Here is a 13,600-nt window from a genome sequence, read left to right as displayed (position 1 = left end):
GAACCTTTGCAGGAATTCTTGGCTTTCGTCTCGCTGGCTACCCTTGTAGAGAAATACTCCGCCTGAATTAAGGAGCGTTTGCATTGAAAGCTTAATTTTTCATTATATAACTTATAATGGTTTACAATTCTTCCCGATACTGATATATTTAACTCCTATATGAAGTTACAATGCACCGATTTACCCTACATACTGATCTCCATACTGACCCATACTGGCCAAACCTTGACATCGGATATCGATCATAATATATGTTCCTTGAAAAGAGCCCACTCATGTCTTACTTTCATGCTATTTTCGTACGAAAATCTATTTCTCCAGCATTTTAATTCTATCTCAAAGTCTTTCTTCTAATTTCAAACGAGATTTCAAAGATAAAATAGGTCAATCATCTCCTCTTTCGAATGATCACGTACATAAATATATAGAAGCTAATGGTTTCTTAATGGCGCTGTCTACGCAACAGCTGTATACATGCTTCACCCAGTTTTTTGCTGTTCAGACCCGATATTTAGAGTGTGTTATTTTAACGAAAAAAAGCTGTTTAGCGTTCGACTTACCTTTTTCACTTTAGCAGCTCTAGGTAGCTGCGGATGGAGCTGCACCCTTTTCTGTCAGAGCGGCACAGCATTTTATAGAACTAGCAACCATCGCTTCCGCTCTTTCTCGCTCTTTTTCAATGATGACTGTCACTGTTACAGCTTTAAAGCTTTTACATGCTTACGAGGTTCCCTCACTGAAGGCCTCCATAGACAGCGTCTTCTATCTCATGCCGCTTCAACTTCAGTACCAGGACTTCAACTGTGTGTGGCGTTCTTCCGTTGTACTTAGTTATCTACGACCAGTTATTGATAGTTCGTCCAATATGCCGCGGCCATCCCGCGAATTGTCCCACAACACGGTCGACCGGCCGTGTACTTACTGCTGCTCAGGTAGCATATCCAAGTGGTACCTTGGAGAAGGTTGAAAATTTATTCCTTTAACAGCGACAGGTACCGCCACCACTCGCTGCGGAACGAGAATTCTCTCCACCGACGGGACTGAAAAGCCTGGCGGAACACCTCTCCGCGTACATATCATAGAGTCAGGAAGTTAGCTGTCCCCTGAGTCGCTGCACGCTGGTTGGTAAAAGGCTCTGTTGAGTGGTAAATAATGTCATAAAATAAATGCAAATGGTAAACAGTGGATTGTTGACGACAACAATGCAGAGAACGGTGGGTGCAGTGACGTTGATATCTACCAAGTACCTTAGAGCTTGTCTGCCTTCAAAATTGCAATATTGTTGGTATATAATGGTGGTGATATGGGCTACTCAGCGCCGAATGACGCTCTCATAGCGGCGCCATCACCGGCCGCAATCATGGCCGACTGCTAGATTAGCATAACGAGTAGTCATTATAAATGAAACACATTTACGCGTGTTGCCCGATCTTTGCCATTTTGTTCCTAAGTGGTCGCTCCTCGAACCCGCCTCGCAGCGAACCGAGCTGTTCTTCGCTGCCCAACGTAATATACGGTGGTGAAGAACTCCTGACGTTAGCGACTTCATTTCCTGCTTCCTTCTACCTTTTCATTCCGTTTTTCGTGTTATTTTACATCGTTTTCAAACGAGATGTAAAACAGTCCTCACTGCATTCCCGGCAGCCCCAGCCATTCCTTTTTTTGGCTAAAATTTACAACAATGACGAAGAAGACGACGATGATAACAGTCGCGAGTCAGTCGACGGCATCCATATAAATGGTTGGGGAACTTCCTCAAGACATAGAATGATATCAAGAGCGATGAGACAGAATGGACAATCTGGAGTGTTGGGAAGCAGGAGGACACAAGAAATAATGTAAGTTGGTATACTTTTCGATGCAAAAAGGGCTTAATTATGCCTTTAGAATTCTAGCTGGATGGAAGCTAGCGTCCGGTCATATACATGTGTACTAGAGGTTGGGCGCTTACTTCACAGCGCTGTGGAATGAAAGTGGGAGCCGCGCGGGACAAGTAAAATGCATTATTGAATTCACACTGTTCTCCATAATCTTGGTGGCAGGTATTGTGAACTAACAAAAATCCAAACGTTTCATTATTGTTCATCCTCAATAAATGTTTCATAGTTAACGTTCATATTTTCGGTACTGTCGTGAAGCGTTGCGTCAGACGGTCGGTCTTCAGCACGAAACACCTCGACCCACGGTGTTTGAGCTTATTCCAGTCCCTCTTTGCTAAAACCCGTCAAAAGCAGATTTATAAAGCGCGCTGAGGGATCATATAACACGTTATTGCTCCCATTGGCTGTTATTTATTCACCCTATTGCATCAGGAGACATGGCCGGCATACCTGTGCTTCTTTATGTACGAACAGACTTGTCGAGTGCTGTTCTTTGTGGCTGATATTGTTACATTGTTTAGTCATCTAATTTATATAATGTAATATAGTATAATAGTTGTGGAACCTTGATCTACATAAAACAAAGTATAATCCATAAATAACAACAGCCATTGGCTCTTGTAGTGAAAAATAGCTTTGAATAAAATTACATGATAGTTACAATTTTTCCCTTTCTATTATATATATATTTTTTTTTTACTAATAATATATATATATATATATACATATATCTAATCTACATGAGCATTTGACACATTTTTATTGCTATTATCATTGCCAGATTATATCACCACCATATTACCTTGCCTAGCATAGTCATTATCAGCTGAGTAATAATAATCTGTCAAACCCATTTGTTCACATGTAGCTATGACACCTGAAAAACATGCACGATAAATGTAAAAAAAACGTAAACTGGATACTTTGCAACTGGTAGATACATGCACTCTCCTTTATTATTTATTTTCATTAAATCAATAGTCGAAGCAGCAGCAGTGATAGCGACAGCAGCAATGAAGGCGACTATGCGCGCATCCGAAGTCCCCTGCACACACCGCCACCTAGGAGCTCGCGACATTCACGCATCGACAACGCTAAAAGGATCCAACAAGGTGGCAATGTCGAGGAAGACGCTGTCAAGCGTAACGTAAGTCAAACATCCCGTATACATTTATATGCAAGGTATTCCCTTCGTAGAAGGACGGGGACTTCCTGATCTCTGTATGGGGAACGGAAAGAGGGTGTCGATTTTTACCCCTTTGTGAAGTAAGATGAGACAGGCTTTCGTTCATCGTTTCGCTAATATCAAGAGGCAGTAATTGCCGAAATACTAGTAATCTAGTAGTACTATATTTTAGCCAATGCGTCAATTTAATTTTACCGACCCTCTTCCGTCCATTGTAAAGCTGCATACCGTGACTACTCGAACATTATTCAAGCTATTTGTAGAATATCAGCAAAACTCGTTTGATAACGGCTACTGTTAAACTTACAGATTCGTGACCCGGGAAACATCAAGCCAATAATCGCAGACAAACAGTGGATTAAAAATCTTTTGCAGGAAGGCATCGGCTCACCAATGGGAGAACAGGGTTCCTGCCATGTACCATGCGATCCGACGGACACGGATGAAACGAACGCCAATAATCATCTCCAAAGCCGCATCGACAACTTAGCAGATCGACTTGTGGCCATGGAAAAAACTAACCGACAGCTTGAACTCGACAACGAAACTTTGGCCTTCAAGGTTGTAGCCTCTTACGGCAAACCCTTTCCAATATCTAACTCAAGGCTTCATTTTGTACAATAATGTAAGTTATTATCTTTTAGGAATACACTATTTTAATAGTAAATGTGCGGGTTTCGTCTGATAGCTTTCAGAAGCATTAGTCCAATGCGATGAGCTCGAGCAGCGGCTACGCAGCAAAGAACAGCATTCACAATTACAACAACAACAAACACCTCAGGCCAATGACAGTGAGTAACACGACCTTAAATATATCCGAATTGTTCATTCGAGTGTTGTAGACAAATAGGAAAACACAACGGCTTTCTGTACAGGACGAGACAGCATCGTAATGACTCAGAAATGGGGAACAAGCTTAATGGATATGGTGATTGATCTGTTAACCTATAACAATTATCCCTGTACTGAGGATATGAAATCACAGGTGAGGCGGTACACTTTTTCGCTTATCCAAGTAGGCTGTGCTAATAATAAGCTAGTTATCTTCAAGTTGTCGCAAACTGACAAGAAAGCAAACGTGTTTCCCATAAAACAAAAGATGCTATTAATGCTAGCCGGAAAAAGACATGTGAAGGATACAAAACTACGCAGCCGAGGACCTCAGGGCCCCGTGCCAATGTCCTAAACCTGTCAAGAGCCGGAAGCAGCCTCGACAAGCTAAAACATATCTGGTATATATGATAGACTGAGTCACTGAGTTACTTTGTACTTGCTACCTCGAATGCTCCACCGTGGCTGTTTGTGTATTAGCAATCGTGAACTCATTCGCATCTCTAAAATGTACCACCCTTATTGTTGGCAGCACAAAATCAACAAAAGCAGCTGGATTGTGATGCGAGCAGAAAATAGATAATTAGTTGTGGACTACGCCTGTCGTGCACGTTCGCATTGCATATCTTAAGTTGTGCTTCAGGATTGCTTGCAACATTATATCATAGGTTTTTATAGTTTACATCAGAAGGGAGTGACAGGGGGGACGTTGTCATCATATCACGATACGATTGTCTCGAAAGGTGTAAATTCAGTGGTCTCTAAAGAGCACCACCATATATGGCAGAGCATTTATCTAGACAGGCATTAATGCTAAAACCCCCTTTTAGGTTTAGATAGCATTTTCTATGAATGATTTTTCTCTATTTTGTGGCGGCGCACGTATAGCTTCTGCGGAAAAATTATGGACACAACCTGATAGACTAACTAATCGACGAACTGCACACGGCGCGGAATTGAAGAATAGCTTTACCGCAGAGGTGTTCTTGCACGTAGATAGGGCGATTCTATGCGAACACGTGCGATTTTATGAAGCTACCTATCTGTTGTCGATGGTTTTATCGTCTATTCATGTTGTTATAATAAGTGTGACAGCACTCGGGCTTACAACGTAAATCCTGATTGTACGAACAACAATGCTGCTTGTTTGAAACTGCAATAACTGCGTGTTGTACTAGTTGCACGTACTCGTTGGACTATGCTCGAAATAGATCTGCTTGACTGTTCATAATCCCGAGTGGATACCCCCTGCATGGAAAAGCTGCCCTCACGACGTACAAATCGACCAGGTCAACCCGCGCCATTTCATCCTCGAAGCACAGGTGGACGACTTACATCTCAGGCCAGCATCAACCGCTAGCAACAATTCGTCTTCGACTAGAAACGTTGCTTACTTACCGATTTACAATAATTCTTCTCTGAACGCGAAGTGCATTTCCTATTTATTTGTTTATTGCCTTCTGTCTACGAGGAAAATGCTATTTGAATGTCATTTGTTATGCTTCTTACGGGGCGAAAAACAATCTTGCCACATTCTAATATTATTGTACCAGTTCCGCTTTGAATTGTGCTCGCAGTTCATTGTTGAAGACTGCAGGCGGTCATGTGGGCGTACCCTTATATTGCAGTAAGTTGCTGTGAGCTAAATATATTCCACGCGAAAAGCATTTGGCTGATTGTGACAGGATGAAACCTACTTAAACAAACAGCTTCCTATGGTATATCCCAATTCAACGCACGACTATTTACCGCTCTGTAACGCCTTATGGGATGGTGGGCGATCACAGAGCATCGCTGATGATAGCATGGATACATTTTGCCTTATTGATGCTCTTTCCATGAAGTGTTTTGTTGAAACAATGCAATTTGTAAGTTGGTCACTGCATGATTGGGCTTCCCAGTACTAAATATGGGCAGTCAGGTTACAGATATCTGACTCAAAAGAAGTAGTTTTCAACTCACCAAAAGGCTGCAAATGTAGCTCTTATATTTTCACCGTGCGGTTAATAGTCTAGCCTCTCCAATATCGAATTGGACGCTGTTTAATAAGCTGCCTTACGGAGCGATCGTTAAAAGCGATCTAATTGGTTGAATGCAGTTCCACTCTCAAGTCCCCGTAAGTGGTAAGGCGTGGGCCTACTCCACCTAGAGACATTTAGAAAAGTATTTTAGATTCAAAGTCGAACGTAAGACTTATTTCCTCTTCGTTTCGTGTTAGAAGAAGTTAGCCGTCTGAAGCGACGCTTAACGACATTACCGGATTTGGTTCCTATTGTACACCATTATTATCTAATGTGAGCGCAGTAGAATAGGGCAGGGTGGGATCAGTTCTCGTAAGCAAAATGCTTTGTGGGGAAGATTAGATAGTCAAACTCGGACAAGCCGTCAAATCAAATGGGATTCGGAATAGAGTACAATGAGCCGTGTTTAGGCTAGCTTTTGCTCACCTGACCTACGCTTCAGTGAACGCAGGATGTTACAGAGCTAAGGTTTGAATAATTATGGTACGATTTGGTACGAATTATACAAGATAAACCGTTTTGTTGCCGTTGGTAATCGTTTAAACATTAACCCGTAGAGGTGGTTAGCTGCAATTGAATCACTCCCGGGTTGATGAAGTAAAATTCTTCTTAGTGAAAATCTTAAGATAAATCGTAGTGATAAGGATTCGATATCAAGTGTATCGACCATACACCTAAATATGCATTGCAAACTTTCGATCAATAAGCCGATTAAGGGCGACCATCTGAATGTTCTTAGAAGGGAACTGGCTTGGTGCAGGCCAACTAAAAAATGCTTAATAACATCTGCAAACGAAATCAGCACGTCGCTGAAGTGAACCGTACGTTCCGTAAACGTATACTGTATTCTAAGAGAAAATAATAACGGAAAAAAGTAAGTGAAAATAACGTGGAAAAGCTGTTGATACGTCGGCGAAAGTTTTCCCTCAGCTGAAACATCGACTATCTGTAATACTTCGAGCCAATTCACAGGATGAGTCTCTTTGGTTAAGAGCCATAACATTGTCCTCACCCATGTATCGCACTTTACGTTGCATCCCTAGCGCATTTGCCTATTACATAATGTAACCGGGCGGCACTTTTTTAAAAATCGCTGATTGGATTTTTACGATGAAATCTGATTCAATTTTAGCCAAATCTCTACTTTTGTAACGAGCTTAACCATCACATGTAATCATAAAAACCGAGAAAATTCATTTGAGAGAAACCTAGCATGCAACATCTATTTTCAAGCGACAAATGTTGGATTTCCAAGATCTGTTTACTCACAATAACTATCTGCACCAAATCGTACTGCTTAAAATGATGCAGAACCTTTCTTTTTTTTATGTTTTACTATTCTACAGCATAAAGATAATTTTATTATTTTAGACACATCATATAGCATGAATGATCAAATATATCAAACGGTAATATTTACTCTTATTTGTCCTTTTTATACATTTGATGGTATCACGATCTTCCATAATAAACTTGATAGACATAAGCTCTTACTTGTAAAGAATAACACACTATTGTATACAAAAGTATGTTGTTACTATTCATTCATTAAGACCATAACGTTTTAGCGAAGTTGACCTTTACTGTCTAAAATAGCATTTATTTACGTAGCAGCATTGGAATCGATCTAGTTTAGTTCAACAATCAAATTAATCGTAACGATGGATTAAATTACTGCCTCGCTGTTGCATAAAACCTGGTATATTTTTATGAAACTTTTCAACTTTTGAAATGCTTTTGACTGTTTCGAAGTGATTTAACTTTATAAGACATGTACATGCATACTGAACTTACGTATCTCAGTAGAGTTGATGTTGTGTTATTTATCCTTTATAAATGAAGCTAGCTTGTGCCGTACTTATTTCTAGTACTTGCTGCGTGTTATCTTGAAGCTTTACGGTTAACCAAACCATTACTTAGAAACAAATTTGGACGCCTGAGAATTTATTTTTCAGTCTGTTCATTTACGTATTATTCTGTACTTGGATGCGGTTTTACCAAATGTATATTTTAAAACGCTAAGCGTTTAATTGCTTTGAGAACACATCTGCATTCGAGTATGAATAAACAAAGGTTTTATTCAACAAGACACCTAAACCCATATTAACAATTGCTTCAAAATATAGTCGCGAATTACCCGATCGTTACCATTCGGTGCTATTTATTTTCGGGGCGTAATTAATGCATTTGGATCTTGCATATGCTCTGAGAGACTAAATCAGGAAGCTTTTTGATGCACAATTTTCAGCAAAATGTGTTTTAATTCAAAATTTTTTTGAGTACTAGCTGTTTTAACGAGTTTCTTTGTCAAAAAATGATCTCAAGTCTCGATCGAAAGCGCGATTTAAGTAATGGGCTAATAGGAACTACCTGTCATATATGTTTTCATTCATAATAGAACGCTGCCGAATGATACCGTTAGCAGCATTAAGCTATGACTTCAAATTGCGTCTGTGTCTGCCTTATGTGAGAACAGGTGACACATGCAGCAACTAAATATATCTTTATCGAAACAGCAATTGAAAATTGACAAGATGAACTTGGAAATATTACTATTGTTAAGCAAGTATTCTTTAAGTCAGTGCAGTGTTTGTATGAAACCATAATGAAATTCTGTCAGGCAAAACTTAAGTGCATCATGAGGCATTTCTTAAACACATAGCATAAAAACAGAGCAGACGTGCTACTTCAGAGGACATAACTTTCACAAAAACAAGTCGATGAGTTCAATTTGTTCGGTGTAACATTCTCATAATTTTTCAGAAACAGGTGGGCTTCTGGCCACAAACGCTATAGTCCCTGGATGCGGAGCAGGATCGAGGTCTCAACCTGAATCACCTGTGAAACAGTCATTCATGCAGACATTAGATAACCGTTGGCTGTCAGCACAGGATGCAGGTCTGATGGAGCACTGCAAGAAGCTGCACAAGGAGGTTGTATCGTTACAGGACCAACTCTATCAAACTAGCCAAAAATTCGAAGCCCTCACTGTTCGTTATCAGGATAAGAAGATTAAGCACCAGGAGCGAATGCACGCCCTCCGGTAGATACGTTTATTATTATTATAGAAAATGCTAATCACCCGAAATGGGCATATTTACTGGGTTTTGCTAATAAACAAATACGCGGCTTAGCACGGCGAAATGGAAGCATTTTTGTCCTCGTAAAATATTTCCTTACCACTGGTAATGTTGCGCTAAATGTCTGACCAGGGCATTCTATTAACTATCGAGCAAAAATCGTGCATGTCCTCATCCTACTGAAACATGTACCTAAATAATCTTGCAGTTTCCATATATTTATATAGGCGAACAACTGGCATGTTTTCAAAACAGAAGTTGCACGAGCAGTTTCCTCCAGAGGAACGCACCCCAGTGGATGAACTTTTCGAGTAGACAAGGACTGAGCATCGATGTTTAGGGGGCCAGTAGGGTCAGGCGGGCTTTCAAAGACGAACTGGAGCCCGATTGGAAGTATGCAATATTCCTGTCCGATATTAAAAAAAGTAGACTCCCCTTACAAACCTCAGTGCTTCAGGCCTTTCGGCCTTATACGTTGGAGGACCGTAAAGTGGCGATGCCGATATCAGGGAAGCTACATTTGCTCAGCCTGGCCCCCTGGTCATGCCAGCGCGGACCTCCGCCGTTCGATTCATAGGGGCTGCCCCGTTTTTAGAGCTTGAAATCGACGTCGAATTAAAAGACGCGGAACAAGTACAGGCTGCGCCGGACATCGACACGAAAATAAGTGCCGTTTCAGCCAGGTTTCTAAAACACACCAATGCAATGGCGTTTGTTTCCAGCTGCCAACGGGCCGTCACCATCAATAGCTATCGCGGGGAAAGTAAAGCTCAAGGCCGAAGGAAACGGGTTGAAGGTGTTAGAAGTCATAGACAACTTGGCCGACGATTCTATTTTCAGTCGCTAGTTTTAAAGCAATAATTCTGGAAAAAATAAACCAGATGGTGAGTCAAGGTGTGTAGCGAGCCGTTTTTACCAAGCCTTCATTAAGTAAGGCCAGTTGATACCTCCAAACTTTTCAAAGTGAGTAGTCGTGGCCGTCAGATTACCGAGATCCACGATGCAGGTGGATGCATGCATCTCCAATGAGTACTTTTGTGACGCCGTATACCATAGTGATTTCTGACCCAGATGGAGCATGTAAAATTTTAGGCACCGACCGCGGACGATAGACAGTTTTTTTTAAACCGGGCATCAGATTAGGCCGTGCTCAGGAGTGTTTATCACTCGCCTTATCGGAAGTCCCCGATACGTTCTTTCGTCCATCGAGAATTATATATCGGGAGTACCTCTAATCAATAAAGAACTATTCGTAATGCACCTCGTTAGTCATACCGTACTCACCGGTGATTACCTTCTCGTGCACAAACACTCAGGTTGAGTCTCCTTAGCGCAAAGAGTTCGCTTCGCAAAGGAAAAGGCACGACAAATCTTAGATGATGGCGTCATCGGAGTCCCGTCTGGTTCGTGGACTTATCTGATCACCCTGGTGAAAAAAAGGAAATGCTCAATTGGCTTCTATGTGGTTTACTAGAAGTTGAAGGCGATTCCAAAAAGAGACACACTCCCATTTCTACCGGTCGACGATGCTCTAAAGGTATTAGGAGCGGCCCAGGTGTTTTCAACTTCGAACCTGACGAGTTACTATAAACATTTATATGGCACCCAGTGACAAGGGAAATACCGTATTCAGTACCGTAGGCAACCTATATTAATTCAAGCGGGTGCCTTTCGGGTTAGCCAAAGCTCTGGCGATGTTTGAACAACTTATCAGCCTGGTAGTAGTTAAGAGGTAGCCTTGGTTTATCTCGATTACACCTTCGTATTATCTTATAGGTTCCAAGAGGACTTGCATTATTTCCGGGAAGTAAGAAGGTCCTGTTTTTAGGCCCGCTAGTCAACACCTTAAAATATCGAAAAGTTCGTCGCTATTCAGGAAATTGTACACGTCGATCTCAAGATCCCGCGTACAATCTCCCCTTACCAAAGAAAAATTGCAACAGTAAATGCCTTAGCGGCACCCCCTACTATTCGTCAGTTACAGGGCTTCCTAAGGCAAATATCTTATTACTGTTGGTCCGTATGGGACTTTGGCAAGGTCGCAAAACCGCTATACAGTTTGTCCAAAACAGACGTTCTTTTTGTGTGGACTGCTCCTCACCACGAGACATTTGAAGTGCGTGGTCGCCTGTGCAAGTAGGCGTTTCTCGGCTTGAGAGGACCGAAAAATGCTTATGCTTCCGTCGGAGACAACCGTTGTCTGGGCGGTAACAAAAGAAAAAAATTCATCTATACCTTTATAGACGCATATTTTTAGTGGCCACTGATAGTACCGCATTAAAATAGCCGCGGAGCAAGAGAGATCGCTATTCCAGGCTAGCGCGTTTATATAAGCCGCATCATTGCAATAATTTTCTTAGAAAGTGGTAGCTCACTCCGCTCAGTTTGGAGATGGCAAAAAAGTATCTGTTGAGCAGAAATTCGTTCAATATAGATGCATGTGTATTACAAGCCATATAGGATGATATACATATTCTCTTACATACATACCTCGTTTACATTAAGTTGCCCTTTCACACCTTCTGCTATTGCGCGAAATAGACGGGACTCATAGTTATTATTGGTCTAATTAAATCTTCACAAAGCAAAAATCTTTGAAGCCGTCCACGAAGCTGTGAAATAGTTTCAAAAATTGAATTCGGTATAATGCGTTGTCTACAAATAACACTATTTCAGGGAGCAACACCGAATGGAGGTTGCTCGCCTAGGAGAGCGGATTGATGTACTGCAGAGTGAACTGAAAGCACTTCATGATGAGAAGAAGAGTATGCTCAAAAGGTATTGGCTTTTTTCATACTTGAATTCTCATTGCTACAGTATTTACAGAAAACTGTCTGTGAAGTCCAAAAACAGATAGGTAAACTCACACTCATAAGCAAGTTATTTTTCGTTGTATTGACTGTTGACTAACCAACAATTTTACTTGTATTTTCCAAGCGTATATACAATACTTCGAACATCGTGCGTTATGTACTTGCTTGACTTTTATGAAAAATACCAAAATCTTCTTGGTTTATTATTCGGCCGAATAAAGTACCGTAAATAATGCTAGACTGTAATTTTTACGGGTCGGTATCTTTAAAATATAATGAGATCCTAATTTTATGGTAAGTACTGATTGTTGTTAGTTATTACGATTAACTTGTAAAATTACGTTACAACGTTTTGTGTTTATTGCCATTACAGTCTGCTCGAACGTGAAAGTGGACTCGTTACAAGGGCTCCTGAGCTTTCTCCTAAGGAGGCTAAGGACTCGAAAGACGTCATCGAACGGTCAGAAAAAGACTCTGCTCAACCCACAAGGCTGTAGGTTTACAACTTATAATGAATTCCACATAGCTCCAAGTAAACGTCGTCCTTTACGTTCAGAGCCGTCCCTTATCCAAATGTTCAAGAAGTGAGTACTTCTTAACAGGCTGAAAAAAAATTCATTCTTATCGACATTACAATGGAAGTAGCCTTCCGAGGTAATTAAATTGCAAAATAAATCTGATCGTGTTAAAGGTGGAAGAAAAGTTGCCTTTACCAATAAATAAAACGGGTGTTACAATATGACCTTAGTAATAATATTCAATTGGCATCGTCGTGCTATGAATACTTACTTACAATAACTAATACTTGTTAATTTATTTGAAAAGGACCCAATTCTAATACGACTAAAGAATTACTATAATGATAATAATAGGTGTAATTATTATAACATGAGGCTCTGTGCCTTCACCGTTTTGTGTTCACGATAGGCTGTGTGATGGGGGTGTGTCAGTGAGTCAGTCAGACTAACATAATATTCAACATTGAATATAATATATAAAAAAAATACATGTAGTATTAGTAAGCACTGAAGTACCATCTCTAACGTCCATTCATAAAAATTTTGTTTAAAAATAACTCCAAGATGAAATTAGCCAATTTGCTTATATCAGTTAATGCTAGTTGCACACTCATACACACACAGCCATAGATACCTATACATATATGTATAGGAGTCAACGAAATCCCGTTGACGAACTCAGTAGCAGCATAGCTGAATATTCTCCATTCAAGTAAAATATATATGTACTCTAGATCATTTATATCACTTGTAAAGTCCTGTGTCCCTTTCGACCCATCAGCTCAAAGGAGATCAGTAACGTCCATCTCATTAGACGCCACACACATGCATACGTATACACTGGCCACTATATATAATTTAATTCTTTTGATATACTATTTCTGCCCAGATTTGAGGCTATTTACCATAAGGTTTATGTACAAACAAGGGGAATAACTGGAAATGACTGATACTTCATTGTCAATAGTATGCAATATGTACCGGTGATATACTAATAATTATGATTACTATTATATTTAACTATTAAAAACGATCTTCACGATAACGTACGTCATCACATGTAATAGCATTTACGTCACGCGATAACGAAATTGACACCGCTTCGAATTGATAATGAAGATAGGCTCTTTGGCATGTTTTGACGCTTGCACTGCATGACCGGCTTACAGTGAGAGAGCCTATATTTAGACTACAAAGCTTCGATAAAAGCGTATATGAACGCATTAAATATCCTTCAGAAACAAGCTGATCTTTGTTACTGAGCATTTATT

The 13,600-nt window shown here is 40.4% G+C and overlaps 1 protein-coding gene across 7 annotated transcripts in view; it reads left to right on the top strand.

The window, feature by feature from the left end:
• Nucleotides 1–12,550, top strand: part of LOC111259280 (uncharacterized) — an 82,605-nt gene extending 70,055 nt beyond the window's left edge. For 6 of the 7 annotated variants that reach the window (XM_086967827.1, XM_086967825.1, XM_086967828.1 and 3 more), the window contains exons 5-10: nucleotides 2,862–3,027; nucleotides 3,376–3,627; nucleotides 3,755–3,857; nucleotides 8,682–8,961; nucleotides 11,675–11,776; nucleotides 12,185–12,550. In XM_086967827.1, coding sequence (XP_086823953.1) covers nucleotides 2,862–3,027; nucleotides 3,376–3,627; nucleotides 3,755–3,857; nucleotides 8,682–8,961; nucleotides 11,675–11,776; nucleotides 12,185–12,308 — 1,027 coding nt within the window. In that variant the 3' untranslated portion in view covers nucleotides 12,309–12,550. The remainder of the gene's footprint in view (nucleotides 1–2,861; nucleotides 3,028–3,375; nucleotides 3,628–3,754; nucleotides 3,858–8,681; nucleotides 8,962–11,674; nucleotides 11,777–12,184) is intronic. The other variant, XM_086967826.1, reaches the window with a different exon arrangement.
• The last annotated feature ends 1,050 nt before the right edge of the window (nucleotides 12,551–13,600 follow it).

The sequence above is a fragment of the Varroa jacobsoni genome, unplaced genomic scaffold, assembly GCF_002532875.2.
Source record: "Varroa jacobsoni isolate VJ856 unplaced genomic scaffold, vjacob_1.0 scaffold_315, whole genome shotgun sequence".
NCBI classification, from domain to species: domain Eukaryota; kingdom Metazoa; phylum Arthropoda; class Arachnida; order Mesostigmata; family Varroidae; genus Varroa; species Varroa jacobsoni.
The sequence above is the reverse complement of the archived record's forward strand: the minus strand, read 5'-3'. Positions and strand labels throughout refer to the sequence as shown.